This window comes from Heterocephalus glaber, unplaced genomic scaffold, assembly GCF_053883595.1.
Source record: "Heterocephalus glaber isolate CG9 unplaced genomic scaffold, H.glaber_assembly_v1.0 deba00001561, whole genome shotgun sequence".
NCBI lineage: Eukaryota > Metazoa > Chordata > Mammalia > Rodentia > Bathyergidae > Heterocephalus > Heterocephalus glaber.
Window position 1 is genome coordinate 10012781 of NW_028258349.1, and position 16861 is coordinate 10029641.

A 16861-nucleotide genomic window follows, 5' to 3' on the forward strand; every position below is an offset into this window, starting at 1 on the left:
TTACAGTAGCCCACCCTGTGCCTCCCAGACACAGGGGGTATGTTTTTTTTATCCTTCTTCTCTTTTATTTGGCCCAAGTTTGCTCTCCAGAGCCAATTTTTCCCTTTCTCCTTCACCCCTCACTTTTAAAACTTTTGGCATTTTTGGCTTCTATTGTCCAATTCTTTGTTCAAGGCAGGAAGGACCTGGAATATGTTTAATTGGTGACCCATTTCTAAAGGAACTACCTGATAGCACACACACACACACACACACACATGCACACACACACACGCACACACACCAGAATCTGGCTACTGGGTGTAGAGGTAAAAATACTTTTAATTGGTCCATATTTCACTAATCATTCTAATAAGCCCTTATACTTAGCTCTGTCAACTAGCAGACAAGGATACACAGTCTGTACAAAGACTCAGACCAGAGATAAGATGCTAAACAAGTCTTCTGGAATCCTGGGATGCCAACAGGCTAAAAATAACTACACAGCGAAATACAGAAGGAAGAGGAGATAAAACGAGAGGGGGTGAGGGAGGACAACAGGTGTGGGGTGAAATAGATTGCCCGGGATAGACTGTGAACCCCGATCCCAGGCCCCCCGGGGAGATGCGGGAGGGACCCCTGCGAGTTCAGAGTGAAAACAGCTTCTCAACTGGAGGGTGCCTGTCTCTGTACAGCCAATTCTCTTGCAAGTGTTTGCACTGAAAGCCTCACTTTCGCTGCCTCTGGAGTCCAATTTCTCTTTGGCCCAGACACGTGAGATCATTTCTTGTGGTGGGGAACACAGACAGATATCCGCATTCCAATGGCATCAAACATGATTACACTCAAAAAAAAAAAAAAAAACACAGCCAAGAAGTACTGAATTTTGGTAATGCTTCAGTTTATGTTCCAGCTGTCAAAGAGGCCAGCATTTGGGAACCCCAAACCACGTGAGGGCCGCCAGGTTCCCTTCACAAAGCACATGATGCCCTCTAGTGTCTGTCACACGCTGACAGTGCTACCTGCCCTGCTTTGAGGACAGAGGTGCAAGGAGTGCAATACCTCACCTCCTTGGAACATACTGTAGCCCATAAGCTTAGGATTACAATCTTACAAAAAGGCAAATGATCAGAGATCTACAAGTTCTCAGAAATTAAAAAAAAAAAGAAATAAAGCATTTAATAAAAAATTAATAAAATCTCCCAAGGAAAAGAAATGAAACAAAAATACCAAAGAGGAGAATAAAAGGAGACACAGAGCTCTGGAGTGTTTTTGGAGGTCTAACTCTAACATGAATTTTAAAAAGAGACTAAAGAAAATGAGAAAATAAAAATCAAGGCCAATGCTAAACTCAAATAAAACCAAAATGTGAAAACAACATTAAGCAAGCAAACAACAGGCCCTGAGGATTTTACTGGGAAATTTCCTGAAACATCTAGAGGACAGATGTCCCCGGGGGCCCTGGGATGCAGAGGCACTACCTCCTCTTCTGCAGGGCCTCGTCCAGCACCTCCTGCTTGTCCTGCAGCATCCGGTGTAAGTGCCTCATCTCCTGCTGGTAGCGAGCTGTCTTGCCAGCGAAGTCCTCCTGCTGCTCCAGCAGACGGTAGCTGATGTTGCCCAGCTTCTGTGAAGTCTGCTTCCTGTATCCCTGAGGGAACAAGGGGCTCTGTGAGCAGGGTGCTGCCTCCTGGTCACTCTACCCACTTATTTTCATGCTATTAGGGGTCAATGAAGTTCAATAAGCCCTGTGTAAGGCCAAACAGAGACAGCAAGCTTGGGGATCCTAATAGTTATAAAAAGAGCTGGGTGTGGTAGTGCAAGACTAATCCCAGCACTCTGAGAGGTTGAGGCAGGAGGATCCCAAGTTCAAGCCCAGCCTGGGAGACTTAGCAGGATCTTGTCTCAAAAGAAAAAAAAAGTGTGTGTGTGTGTGTGTGTGTGTGTGTGTGTGTATGTATGTGTGTGTATATATATATATATATATATATATATATGCATATATGCATGAATGCATGCCAGGCATGGTGGTGCATGCCTATGATCCTAGCATCCAAAAGGCTAAGGCAGGAGGATTGCTGCAAGTTGAAGGGCAGCCTGAGCTACACAGTGAGTTCAAGGCCAACTTGAACTATGTAGTAAGACCCTGTCTCAAACAAGCAAACAAATAAATAAAAAGAAAAAAAGACTGGAGATGTAGTTCAGTGTGAAGGCCCTGGTTCAATTCCCAATACAATACACACATACACACATGCACACAGACACACACATCATAAAAAGTGATAAAAGAATTTCAGATACAATAAAACTAAATTAGTTTGTATTATATCTTTTTATATGGCATTAATAAAAATTAAATAAAATATATCAACATCACTGAACAAATTGGCTGTTCTTGCAAATTAATCTACTTCTACATTTTCTTCCAGGACAACTTTTATCCACTGGGTAACTGATAACTTAAGAACTAGTACCACAGCCAGGCATGGGAGCAGGCATCTATAGTCTTAGCTACTTGGAAGGTTGCGGCAAGAGGTTCGTTTCAGCCCAGGAGTTTAAGGCCAACCTGGGCAACACTGTAAAAACCCACGGTAAAAACAAAAAAAATCAAACCACAAAAACCAAAGAACTAATGTCCACACTTGACAACAAACACTGCTGTGCCTTATGAGGGAAACCCCATACAAGAAGCTAGCAAGGGGCCAGGGATTTAGCTCAGTGGTTTTGCTGCCTGCTGTGCAAGTGCAAGGACCCAACTTTGATTCCCGGTATCAAAAAAAACAAAAAGAAGCCAGCAAGGCCTGTCATTCTCTATTGTCAAACGGATGACAGAGATAGAAGCCTGGCTCATTTATTAGCCCTCTTTCATTTTTATTGTATGATATTCAAGGTTCTCACAGCTGAGGATATCCACAATTGTTGTCATAGTCCTGCTATGTAGTTCATACGAACTCATTGTTTTAAAGATATTCTGATAACCAGTTTTTACAGTCCCTCTGGCAGAACTGGTTGCATGCATGTTTTACATTTCCCGGTGAAATAAATTTTTTTTAAAATTTTAAAAAATTGGGGGGATTGAACCCAAGGCCTTTCCACTGAGCTGCGTTCTCAGCCCTTTTTTATTTTTTATTTTGAGACAGGGTCTTGCTAAAATCACTAGATTGCCCAGCCTGGGCTTGAACTTTCAATTCTCCTTCCTCAGCCTCCCAGAATTACAGGTGTGCATCACCTTTTTGCCTTCTGATTTTGTTTATTAATTTCTGGTTTTTACATTTGTAATCAACAAATGTCTACAGTATTTCTACTTTAGGGATTTACTGAAGTATTCTTTGTAGCCAAAGTGAACAATTTGTGCTTTTATTATTTATATATATATAAACACATCCTATTCATCATGTTGTCATATCTTCTATACCTTTACTTATTTTTGTTTAACTTTGGTCATAAGAGAGAAATTAAAGTTCTTCTTATCATGCTTTATTTATCTTCCACATTTATTACTATGTTTTCATTTTTCCTTTGTGTTTCCTACAGTTTATACTTTATAAATTTGCTGCTGTGTTAATACACAGGTATTCACAACTACTACATATTATTTCTAATTTTTAGCATTATGAAGGCCTCCTTCATCATTATTTATTTATTTAATTGATTTTTTTTTTTTTTTTTTTTTTTTTTTTGCAGTACTAAGGATTGAACCTTTGCACTGAGCTATATCCCCAGCCTTTTTAAATTTTTGAGAAAGGGTCTTGCTATATCAGTAACTTGGGATTTTCCTGCCTCAGCTTCCCCTGGACCTTCCCCTGCTGGTGCTCCCCCCTGGCTGGCCCAGTAGAAGCCAGGGTGGGCTGTCTGGTAAGGCTGTGACTGCAGGGTGGGGACCAGTAGTTGGGACACAGTCTTCAAGGAGGGGAACTGGTTAGGGACAGACCCAGGGTGGGTACAGTGACAATGCCTGCTCTGGGCAGAGAAACTGGAGGGAACAATCAGGGTGAGGGCAAGAGGCCAACACCACTCTCTACTAGGACCAAAAATGCTGGGCTTGATGACAGAGCAGGACAGTCACTTAGCAATACAACCTGGAGAATTTCTGTTAATCTTTTTTTTTTTTTTTTAACAAACTCCTGTATGGTATTTTGTTGTGTAGGACCAAAATTTATCTGATGAGTTAAGACAGTGATGATGTACAGTTTAGAGACTAATGTCCAGACTGTAACCCAAAATCCATGTATTTATCACAAAATAGCAACACTGCAATTCAACCTGAGTATCTGATCCTCAGCTACTGGGGCGACTTGCCTCGAATGCCGACAGAGAGGGCTCTTCTGCACGCCTGCTACAGCATATGTGCCATGGGTTTGCCAACACTCAAATAAGAGGTGCTGTTTCTGACAGCAAGACCTTGTACTGCTTTCCTCTGTGATGACTAGTGACACATGCATGCAGAAATGTCATTTTCTTGATTCAGTGTGATGTTGTATGCCTGTAATCTCAGCATTTGAGACCTGAGACAGGAGGACCGCTGCAAGTTCAAGACCAGTCTGGGCTACATAGTGAGTTCAAGGTCAGCCTGAAGTATACAGAGCAAGACCTTGTCTCATTCCCCCACCCCCACATCATGTACAGGGACAAATTCCATATGATGTATGTTATCATTATGCATATTTAAAATGTACTGATAAAATTAATTTTATAAAATTCCACCCCCAAAGTCATTTTTTAAAACAGAAAAATCTGTATTTGTAAGACCTCTTTCCCATGGGAAAATGGGCTCTCTGAGAGTAAAGCACCACTTACCTTGATTTTCTCCTCTAACTTTCCCAAGCGAATATTGCCTTTTAGGATCTTGTTGAGGGCTCCATTTTTCTCACTTTCTAAACATTTAGCCTAAGGAGAAAGGCGAAAACAAAAACAAATAGGATCTTGATTTTATAGAAAAATTAAAATGATAAAAGTTTCTTGGGCTGGCAATATAGCTCAATGCTGGGGCACTTGCCTGGCATGGATGAGGTCATGGATTTGGTCTCTGGCACCTTGGGGGAGAAGCCCTCTTCTCTACAGAGTTGCTCCCCAGGAGCAGTCCCCATCCTGCCCCATCCTGTCCCTCCCACCTCACCCTACTTCCACTTCCCTCATTCCCAGGGTGACAGCTATGAGCAGCTATAGGCTGGGGTCTGAGTAGGGCTATGCAAGGGCCAGCACACTCGGCATGGGGGGGTCTATGTCCAGGCCCCACAGACGAGGGAAAGGGTCGTGATTGTTTTCAGAACACAGCTTTATCCTCACAGAAAAAAAAAATGTTAACTCCTTTAAGTACAACTGAGCAACAAGTGGTAAGGTACAAATAAACCTGTCCCTGGACTAACTTGATTAAGGACGGCAAATGAAGGATAATAACATGAACACACAATGCTGTTCTCCACACCAAGAATGCCAGAGAGAGTCTCCAGAGGGGCACCACTTGAAGCCAAGTGAGTTAAATTAATGTGCAGATGGGAAATGAACTACCACACACTATTCCTTATTGCAGTTGCTAAAATTTAAGAAAAAGTAAAGGTGAGCATTCCTTCTGAAGCAGCCTAGTGGTGGCAGTTTGACTTTCTAGAAAAGAAAGATAAGACACAGGAAAGTAAATATCGAAACCCTCAGTTAGAAATCAAGATGTCAGAATCAAAGAGTATGATGTCTCCCATAGAATCCTGATAAATGAGAGATGGGAAGATGGTGCCCGGGAATGGCAGTGATTTTAGCCACCGGTAATGAGCAGGCCCTCCCAGAACTGAGTGGGGCTGCCGCGGGCTGAGTGCACATGCGAGAGTGAAGGTGGGGTCTCTCCTGGGGCCCGGAGACCCAAATGGGACAAGGTAGGAGAACATGGCTCAGACCCAGACAGGGCAGAGGGCAGCGGGGCAGCCACTGCCAGCCCTGGTCCTGGACTAGAGGGGCGGCCTTGGCACCTCAGGGCCAACGGGTCCCGGGTGTTGTACAGCTCCCAAGAACCTCCCTGTTTGGATAGCACTGTCTCTGTGTACTCAAGAGCTCCCTGGTGACAGGTGGAGCTGGAGCTGGTGACAGGAGCTCCACCAGCTTTCTCTGTTTCAGCTGTGACTCAGAGGGGCCTGAAGATTCTGAACCTGAACCAGGCTTTCAGGCCATCATAAAGATCAGGGCAGGAGGACGTTTTATTTATGGTGTTGGTTTAATGTGCAATTTATAAATACTTGAGCACACAGTATGTGGCTTCCATTTGTATTTCCAGGCCTGGCCCACAGAGATGAGGCATGGGCTCAAGGGGGACCAAAACCGTAAGGGTCAGGGACCATCTTCATCATGGAAGCCCATGATACTCTGTGGCCCATGGGGGAGGCACGAGGCCTGCATTCCATGGACTGGGCTCCCCGCCCGCCCTGCCCTGCACACAAGACAGCTGTGCATTCAGGGTGGCACTGACATGTGGCAGGCAGGTACCCAGGGACATCTGCTTCACATTTTCCAACAAGGTTTTGCTTTGCCCTCTGGATGTCCAAGTGGGTGAGGTCAGCAGGCACAGCAGAAAACAATGGCCACTTGGTGCTGTTATACAAAGTACCACTAAGGCCAGCACTTTGGTTGGGACAGGAGTTTTTCAGGAGGGGATGACTGAGCCAGGAGATCTGAGTGCTTTCAAGGTTCCTGCCATGCCGTGTCCAAACAAGTCAAACTGGTTTCTAGAAGATTCCAGTTCTTAGAAGTCACCAGTAACATATGACCAGGCTGACCACACTCCTGAGAGCGACTGCTAGGGTTGTAAAAAATATTTCATGAGGGCCAGGGATTTAGCTCAGTGGTTCTGCCACCTGCCTCACAAGCCCAAGGACCTGAGTTCAATCCCTAGTACAAAAAAAAAAAAAATTTCATGACATTAGATAAAGAACAGGATCTTGATACTAGTTGAATGAGTATCTCTTTTATTAAAGATAAAGATATACATTTTTCCCTAAGAGCTGCCTACTATCTGTATTTCCTCCTATGTGAACAATTTCCTGTGGAAGAAATTAGCCACTTTCCCACAAGTAGCAGTGAGCCCAACACAGCTCACTAAGCCCTGGAGAAGGGCAAGTTCCTTCCAAGGCTGCTGGCCTCTGACTTTCTCATAGTGTCGACTGGCTTCCTTGGTCCTAACATCCATTCCACTACTGCTTGTAATCCTACACTACAGAGATTGCAACACTGCTCAAACGCACTAACGCATACACGTTCACAGGCAATATATATTCACTGCAGAAAAAAACAAGATGCAGATAAGTAAGAAGACTTTAAAAGACCACCTGGAATCCACCCCTTGGAGATAGCTCACTGATACAGTTGGGGATAAATCCTAGCAGGCCTTTTTCCATGCACATGCTTAGCATACCACGGGTCATCTTTTGCCGCACAATCTGTTGCAGGCATCTTTCTGACTCAACGTGGAAATGCCTAGAATCACACTTGCACCTCACTCCTGCTGGCTGCACCACACCGTCATCTGGGACACTGATCACTGACTGATTCCCTTCCTTGAGACAGCAGCTTTTGGAAACAACACAGGAGGAATATCTTGTGTGTGGGCAGCCACATCTTTATGCTTGTTGAACTATGTCTATAGGATGAGCTCTATTTGAGCTGTCTTTGATTTTTTAAATTTTTTCAGTACCAGAAAATCTCAGTGCATTTTAACCACACATTCCACTGAACTGCACCCCTACCCCTGTGCCTATGATTCTTATGTTTCATCTTCAAATGGGGAAAAAGTTGGACAGCATAAAGGTGCATATATAAAAGAAACAAGTGATGGCTGCTGATCCTACTGAGTTAGATGGACTAATTCCCTTAGTTTACCTTCTATAACAATATTCTATAACCCACTACTGAAAACCGAGGGTTATTTGTCTTTTAAAAATGTTTCTGCCAATGGTTAAAAGATTCAATTTTGGAGAATTTGGAAATGTATGGTTGATATTTTAAAACAGGGAGCTTTTAAGAGAGGTTTCTAAAATACTTTAAAAAATCACTTTTGCCTATTAACTTACTTTACCTAAGTTACTTGACGTAACTTTACTTAAGTTACTTGAGGAAACTGAGGAAACTTACCAAATACATAAGACTGTCTCGTTCCTGTGTCACGTTCTCTGCCAGGCCAACAAGGTTTGCCAGGTACTGGTGAGCAGACATTTCGTTCCCCGTGGCTTTTTCCACTTGCTTTTTGAGGACATCAATTTTTTTTTTATATCTCCTGGAGAGAGCCCCACCACCACCACCAAGAGTGGAATTAAAAAAATGATTAGCCTGCATGGCTAGGGCATGGTGAGTATGTGTCTTACAACAACAAGCATATAAATATGGAGACACTATTCTTGGGGCTGAGGGTGTGGCTCGGAGGCAAAGCATTTGCCTAGCAATGCTTGAGGCCCTGAGTTCAATCCCCCAGCACTGCCTCCCCCCTCCCTCTACCAGGGATCAAACTCAGGACCTTGCGCTTTTGAGGCAGGCTCGGTGCCACTAAGCTAAATCCCCGGAGTGCTGTTTTTGTTTTTTGTTTTTTTGTGGTACCAGGGATCAAACTTAGGACCTTGCGCTTGCTAAGCAGGCATGGGTGCCACTGAGCTACATCCCCAGCCCTCACCAGCACTGCCTAAAAATAAAAAAATTAAAGTATTCTAAAATGCTATTGTTCAGCAATTTAAATCTTCTATTAAATTTAAAGTAAAAAGAGGTAAAATAATTTAATTTGAAACCAGGTATAATAAGTGACTCCAAATTAACAGGTTTCATAACATGTCTTATAATAAATAGGCTAGTTAAATATTATTCTATCAACTTTTTTTTTTTTTTTTGGTACCAAGGATCAAACTCAGGACCTTGTGCTTGCAAGGCAGGTGTTGGAACCACTGAGCTAAATCCCCGGCTAGTCTATTAACTTTTTGACTCATGTTCAGAAAGATATTTTTTTCTTTTCTTTTTTTTTAGTGTTTTGAGACAGGGATTCACTATATAGTTCAGGTTTGTCTTAAATCCACTCTAGAGGCCCTAGCTGGCCTCTAACTCACAGTGATCCTCCCAACTCAGCCTCCCAATTTCTGAGAAAACAGGCATGCACCACCACATCCAGCTGGAAAGATACTTTTAAAAAAGGTATCTAGTAATCCCAACAGAGACATTTGGGAAATGGTTAGGAAAGAACTTCTAGAACATCCAGAGTCTTAGGGTCAGCATATATGACTACCAACTGTATTTGAACTACAGACTTGTGAAATGTGGGTTAATGTTGGGCAACAGCAAAGCTTTTGTTGTACTTATATTCTGATATCCACTCATCCTTATCACTCTTACCATTTTATAGTCACTATTAGAAAAAGAGAAGATAAAGAAAATGAACTACTCTTCAGTTGTCTTTTTTTAACTACTGAGAAAAAACAAGGGAAAAACGTGTAAACCTGTTTATCTTCTGCATCCTTCCGAGCTCCACCTCCAGGGCTTTGTTCCGCACCATCAGGCTCTTTCTCTGCACTTGCAGGAGCGCCAGCTTCTCTACCAGCTCCTCCATCTCCTCACTCTCTTTCTCTTCCTCCTTCCGCAGCTGGCTGAAGGACAAAGACATCACAGGCTCGGATCCAGGGCACCCAGGCTGAAAGGAGGCTTCGCTGCCAGACTGGAGACCTGGACAGTGCAGGGAAACCTCACCACCAGGCCCCGGGGCCAGCTGCGGGGGACGCATGCACTTCCTTCATAGTGATCCTCTGACCCCGGCATTTTTCTGTCCAGTTTTTGTTTCTATCTGTGTATATACACTCATTTGTATCCTATTCTTTTGAGAAAAAAAGTTCAATTTTTTATGTGGCTGAAATTGCCAGGAGACAGTCCTACCTCCAAAACCAATTTCACTTCATGATAATATAATGATTACGTATGCTTTATGATAAAAGAAACAAACAGATGGGGCACTTGTTTGGTGAACACCAGCTGGGTATTGTCCACGCTGTGTAGAGGGTCACCTGGTTTTGGAGCAGGAATACCCAACAATGCAGAACTTTGAGGTTAGTTTGTCAACTGTGACTAAAAACACAAAATCCAAAATTCTCTTCTTTCATTGAAAACTGAGTTAGCTATTATTTACTGGATAAATAACTGAATTGGGTTCACAATAAAGGGTAAAGGACAATGGAGAAACTATAGACTTCTGCTTCCAGCCAGGATAAAATTACAGGGGGCAGATGTACTCTTTGGCGCGCGCGCACACACACACACACACACACACACACACAATTGCAAAACAATACTTTTCAGACTTCGGACAAGAGGCAGGGCAGTGAACCCCAGAGATGGAAAACATGGGAGTCTACGGCTGCTTCACCTCACTGCCACCCAAACAGAACCTTCGGGCGCTGTTTCTTGAGGAGTCAGGGAGAAAGGTCAGGAGGTTATAGCAGTGACAATGTCTAGGACAGAGAAGAGGGAGAAAGGGCACTGGAGCTCTTTAGGGGTCACAAGTCTTTGGCTGAGCACTGCTCTCTTCCTGTGTGAGAGGAAACTGCCCAAAGCTGAGGAAAGAAACACTAGACATGAAGAGGAGGAAGAAGAATTTCCGGCAGCCACAAATAGTGCCTGAGCCCAGCAGAAGGAGTGGAAAGAGGTATGCTGTAAGGGACACGGAACAGAATCCTCAGAGGTGGGCAGGAGGTTGCTTTGGAGACACCCAGAGGGAGATCAACTCTGAGCGAATCCAGCGACTCTCTAGAAACTTAAGTGTACAAAAGACCAATGTCTAACACCATGTAAGGCAATGCAATAAATCTAGCATCCCACATAAAAATCTACTCAAGCAGTAAGAACAGTGTGATCCGGGCCACTGTGGCTTTCCTCGAAGAGCCTGCCCTGTGTCCACCACGCGTGCTTTTGCTCTTCTTTTTGGCTTAAGCTCACTCTGCAGAGCCAGTTTCCCCCCTCAATCTTCACATTTACTTTCTCAAATAAACTTTGCCACCATTTAATAATAATTATTATAATAATAATAATGTGACGTGATTAGAAGAGAAACCCAAACGTGGGAGAGAAGATGGCTTTGGCAAACAAAGGATTTAAACAGCTGTTATGAACGAGCCCCATCTGTTCCAGGGAGCAGAGAAAAAGAGGGATGAAGAGAGAAATGGAAAGTACAGAAAACAAAAAACTCACATGGATCTGCTGCTCGAGATGCAAAAACCAACCATGTGAAATGACTGATATGCTGACGAACAACAGCAGATCAGACTGTAGGAGAAAAGAGTAGTGAAAGTGAAGACAGCGCAGGAGACAGAGGACATGAAGGGGGTAGCACGAACATGGGACATGTCCATGGGACACTAGCAAACAGTCCTAGGAGAGGTGAGAGGGCAAACCAGAAAACAGTATTAAAGAATGAATAGCTAAAATGCTTCCAAATTTGATGAAACATACAAACCCACAAGAAGCTCAATGGATCTCAAGCAGAATAAAGAGGCCAAGCCAGGCACATCCTAACTGAATTTCTGTGAATGAGTAATAACGAAAAACTCCTTGTAAGAAGCCTGAGAGTGAGCCAGGCATGGTGGCGCATGTAATCTCAGCACTAGGGAGGCTGAGGCAGGAGGATGACCTGAGCCCAGGAGTTCAAGCCCAGCCTGGGCAACATAGTGAGGATATGTCACAAGACAAAATGAAACAAAAACTGAGCCACCTCTTCCACTCTGCCTATAGTGTCATGGAGCAACTCATGAATGCTTGGAGAGACTTCGGTCCTTACCCTTTCAATTCGTTTACAATGGAAGCGTGAACTTTCATGGCAATCTTGCCATCCAGGTCCGTTTTGAGTTCTTGGCATTTGGCACGAAAACTCTCCAGCTGCTCCTTGTTTTCCATCAGCTCCTTTTCCTGGGTCTGTGTTTGTGACTCTAGGAGCATGAGCTGCTTAGTCAGCTTAGAAACTGAAAAGCAAAAGAGAAGGACAAAGACTTGGCACAGAACACTTAGTCAAACCTGAGTACCGATTACTGGGAGATAGATTCTGCGAGAGTCAGCTGAAAAGTGATCTTTAAAAAACTCTTGCCAGGTGTAGTGGCACATGCCTGTAATCCCAGCACACAGGAGGCTGAGGCAGGACAATTGCTGCACGTTCCAGGCCAGTTTGAGCTACAGTGAGTTCAAGGTAAGCCTGAATTCAGAGTGAGGGCCTATCTCCAAATACCAAATAAATAAAAATTTTTGGAATTTTTTTTCCTCTCCTCACTAAGATTTTATTTTATGTCCTGTGTTGAAAGAACATCATGTTGGGCATGGTGGTGCACACCTGTAATCCCAGCACCTGGGACGAGGCAGGAGGATTGCCGTGAGTTTGAGGCCAGCTACACAGTGAGAATTTCTCTCAAAAAAAGAAAAGAAAATCATAAGTATTCTCATCCTACAGGACAAGGTCATATATATTAATAAAGTGTTCCCTGGGCATCTGTTGAAAGTAGCATTGAGAACTACGGTGACATAAAACTTCAATTTTCCTGCTCTGTGAAAACACTGAGATGATCAAAGGGAAGAGCTACTTGTGGGGAATGGGAAAACATCAGAGTCACCCCACTGACTCACACAGCCCAAAAGTTCTGCCCTGCCCATCGTGATCAGAACAGTCAGCAAACCTGTGCACTCCAGTATGCTCGAGAAAAATAAACTCAGTCACCAGGAAATTAATTTCCCTATCATTTCCAGTCCTGAAACAAACAGCAACATTCTATCTCCTCCCAGTCAATGATTCTGGAGCAAAGGATTCTGGGCCATGCAGGTCTATGGAGAAGTCTTGCAGGACAAACTCTCAGGGGACTCTTCAAGAGATGGGCTTGTTTATTTTTTTTTTTAAGTATTGAAGATACAACTCATGGGATCTCTACTACTAAGAGCTACATCCTATCACTTTTGTTATTTTTTAAAATTTTGAAACAGGGTCTCACTTGTTCCTAAATTGCCCAGGCCAGGCTCTAACTTATAATCCTCTTGCCTCAGCCTCTGAGTGCTGGGATTATAGGAATGCCCCACCATGCCCGGCAAGGTGCTTCATCTTTCATATGGCCTGGTTTTCAGCAGCACAGTAGCTTCCGTGCCAGCACAGGCTGGTAATGAGCTCTCCCACAGGATGGGAGGGGGCCATAATGTGCACAGGTGTGGGAGGGAAGTCAGGGCAGCAGGTTACAATGGCCCATGCAAGACAGCTTATATTTCAGATTCCTCTCCGATGTCATTTTCACTGGAAAAATCAGTAAAGGGGGAAAATGACAATGTTTTTGTTCTCATAAATTGGGTTTTAATCAAGGCAAAAGAAATGACCCTTAACTTGGCTGACTTTGATGTCTGTCAAATACTGTGGAGCTCCTACAGGTTCGGGGGCACGTGGGGACAGGTGACACTCAGAGGCATTCAATGGAGACCTAACTACAGAGGATTATCCTATGATGCCCAAGCCCCAATAAAAGGGAAAGAGCACAGAAAAACTGTGTACAGACTGAACTCTACTACTTATTTCTAAGTTCAACAAACATTTGAGAGGTCAACCCTGTGTTGTTTTGAAGGTTTACCTTGAGTGACTTCTCCCCCTTCTAGGACTGATGCACGAAATACAAAGAATGGCTGGGAGGTAGGTGGAATCTGAGAGAAAGCAATCCATGAACCAAGGCGGGTTAATGGCTAGAAATGTGACCCGCAGCTGCACTTCAGTTAAAGACCTGAGCGACAGGACCTCCCCATTGTCAAAGACACAGTAGCAATGTCACTCACCCTCTTGGAGATGCTCCTGCTGGGTGTCCTTGGCTTTCCTTTGCTGAATCTCCAGCTGCTCTAGCAACAACTTGTTTTCCTCTAAAACTAGTTTTGCTTGAGTCTGAAGCTGATGCCTGCAATTGATTTACAAAATTAAGTCCTGCATCCTGGTACTGAGTGATTATAGAAACACACAGGAATCTACAAGAAACCAAGTAAAGCAATGTAGGCAGTGACTATCTGGACAAGGTTCGGCATTTAACATACATATTAGTAACAGAGCAAACCCTGCCATGTGCATTATAGGAGGGAAAGGATCACAAGGGAGTTTGAGTTATGGATACTTCACTGCCATTTTTTTGGTTGTGTTGTTTTGTTTTTGATACTGGAGATTGAACCCAGGGCCTCTCACATGCTGGAAAGATCCTCCATCTACCACTGAGCCATACCTCAATCCCTCTGGTAACTTTCTAAAATGTAAAATTTCAGGCTAGAGGTGAAGCTCAGAGGCAGAGTGCACACTTAGAATGTGTGAAGCTTATCACTTCTCGGCCTTTTGGCTAAGATCAAATGTAGAATGTGTGAAGCCCTAGGCTGGACTCCCAGCTTAATCAAATAAACAAAGATTGCTGAAAATACAAAATTTCAAATATATACAAAAGAGAACAGAAGAGTAAATGCCCATATACATAATATTCAGCTGACACAGTCATTAAAGGGCTAATCTTGTTTTATCTATATAAACTGTCATTCTTCATACACACTGGATTATTTCAAAGCATGGACGGAGTTTCTAAAGAATTTAGAAAATTCATATTTAATTAAAAAGTTCTGGTTTGTCATCAGCAGCACATTTGCTGGGAAACACTGACTGTCGGAAAGCTTTGGAGTGGTCTGAGAGCCACTCCGGGCTACCCTTGGGCTGACTTCCCCGGGAACAACCCTGTCCTCAGCTGGGTGGGATCAACCCTTGCTCCACTCAGCCTGCACCATCACAAATTCCAATCAGTATGAGCAGCTGGAGGCTGACCACCCAAACACTCTATACACTGATGGGCTGTCTCAGTGGTCTCCCTTCAGTTCAGAAGTCCAGGTGGACAAGGGAGAGAAGAAAGATGAAAGGAGCCAGGCTGTGTCAACGGCCTCACAGGGACAGTGGCTGCACCCTGTGCAGTGTCGCGGCCTGTGACCTGCACTCAGGGCACCCACTGCCTCTTCATTCTTGCCTCGAACACAGCAGCTCCACTCAGGCCTGCTTCACATTTCAGACTTCCTGACAAGACTTTTCCTTTGCTAGTTCATTCATTCATTTTTCCTTCCTCACTCAACTCCCTCCTTTTGTTCCTTGCTTTAAGAGATCTCTCATTCCTAAAAAAGATGGAAGATTCAAATTTAGTTTAATACTCACTCCTGTTTTACAGGCGAAGAAACCAAGGCCCACTGAGTCTGAGGTTACCCAGCGGGTCAGGGAAAGTTAGGAAAAGAAATGCAGATTGGGCTGCAGAGTAACCACATACCTGCCCAGGTACAGGAAGCAGCCAGGAGGCTCGGGCAGGGTTTCCCAGGGCCACAGAGCTCAGGGACCCCAGCTCACCCATTCTGCCCAGACAATCAAGCTGGAGCTGAGGGCCAAGTCCAAATCTCAGCAACCCAGGATTGGGGAATTAGGCAGGGCTGGGAATTTGAAAGTGGGGCAGTCTTTTCAATTTAATTTAAGAAACACAAAAGGGCCTGACTCCAGCTTATAAACAAGGTTAGAGAAAGATCCTAAGACTCAGATTCTCCCAGCAGCCCTTGGAGGCCCATGAGACTCCGTCTAACTGAGCCACTTTCCTGGGTGCTGTTCATGGAGGGCACAAGGGAACACAAGCTAGGGTCTGTCCAGAGAAAATCCAGGCTCAACTGGAGAAGTCACGACACACCCAGGTCCAGTAGCTGCCCAGGCCAGTCCCAAACTCAGAGAGAACTCTAATGCCAATTCAGAGGATTTCACTAGGATTTCACTGTACCTTATTCATTGCTTAGTAACTCTCCCTTAAAATTCTTTAGTTAGAAAGAGATAATGTAAGTGGGGGGTGGTGGTGGGGCAAGCTTGTAATCTTACCACTCTGGGAGGCTGAGACAGAAGAATCACTAGTTTGAGCCCAGCATAGGTAGCATAGGGAGACCATGTTTCAAAATAAAAAACCTAAATTTAAAAAGGGCTGGGGATGTACCTCAGTGCAAAGACCCTCGGTTTAATTCCCAGTCTCTCTCTCTCTCTCTCTCTCTCTCTCTCTCACACACACACACACACACACACACAAAGTATTTCATGATATGTTAAAGTCTGTTCCTAGTATCTTGTATTTCAAATTAGCAGAATATCAGAAACACAACACCACTTGCCATTCCTCTCTGGTAACAGGACTACTCTTATTTAATTCCTGGTGCAATTCTTCATTTTCTTTCACCACTTCTTGGACTCGTATCCTAAACATTCTCATTTCCTCCTGAAACAAAATTGATGTAAACTATAACACGGGCATCCACATACAGCTCTAGATCTCAGCTCTAGTGATGTCGCTGGGCTCAAATCCAATGTCAGCTGCTGGCGGCAGTCTCGGCCTCACACCGACCTTGCACTCGGTGCTGGTGCCCCGCACCTGCCCACAGGAGATCCCTGGAGACGACAGCCATGGACCCGAGCACAGGGACAAAGCTCCTGAGTGTAATCATTCCATTCTAATTTGGTAACTTTTTTTGTTACAGCCAATACTTCAGAAATTAGTGTTTTAAAAAGAAAGCAGAGATGTCCATAAGTACTGCGGTTTTTGTTCAAAGACTTTGGAGGATAAAGTGACGATTTTATGTAACAAACAAGAACTTTCCATCCTCAATGGAAGCCTATTTGGGCGGGGAAAGGACGAGTGCAGGGGCTGGGGGACACTTGCTCCTTGCCAAAGAGGAGGAGCCACTCTGCTTAGACACCACTCCCTACCCTTTGTCAGCCCTGAGCCCTCGAGGAGAAGTCTGCGACTTGCTGCGGGATTGACTCATAATAATCTGTGTCCCCATTTCCAGCACAGTTCTTCTCAGCCAACAGCTGGCTGGCTTCAGCATCCAGTGCTGC

At 44.1% G+C, this 16861-nt stretch overlaps 1 protein-coding gene across 4 annotated transcripts in view; it reads right to left on the reverse strand.

The window, feature by feature from the left end:
* Nucleotides 1-16861, reverse strand: part of Cep89 (centrosomal protein 89) — a 50219-nt gene that overhangs the window by 4111 nt on the left and 29247 nt on the right. For 3 of the 4 annotated variants that reach the window (XM_087191019.1, XM_087191018.1, XM_087191021.1), the window contains 7 exons: nt 16138-16241; nt 13768-13883; nt 11756-11936; nt 9432-9578; nt 8089-8230; nt 4777-4866; nt 1461-1630 (listed from right to left, as the gene is read on the reverse strand). In XM_087191019.1, the coding sequence (XP_087047145.1) occupies nt 1461-1630; nt 4777-4866; nt 8089-8230; nt 9432-9578; nt 11756-11936; nt 13768-13883; nt 16138-16241 (950 nt within the window). The remainder of the gene's footprint in view (nt 1-1460; nt 1631-4776; nt 4867-8088; nt 8231-9431; nt 9579-11755; nt 11937-13767; nt 13884-16137; nt 16242-16861) is intronic. The other variant, XM_087191022.1, reaches the window with a different exon arrangement.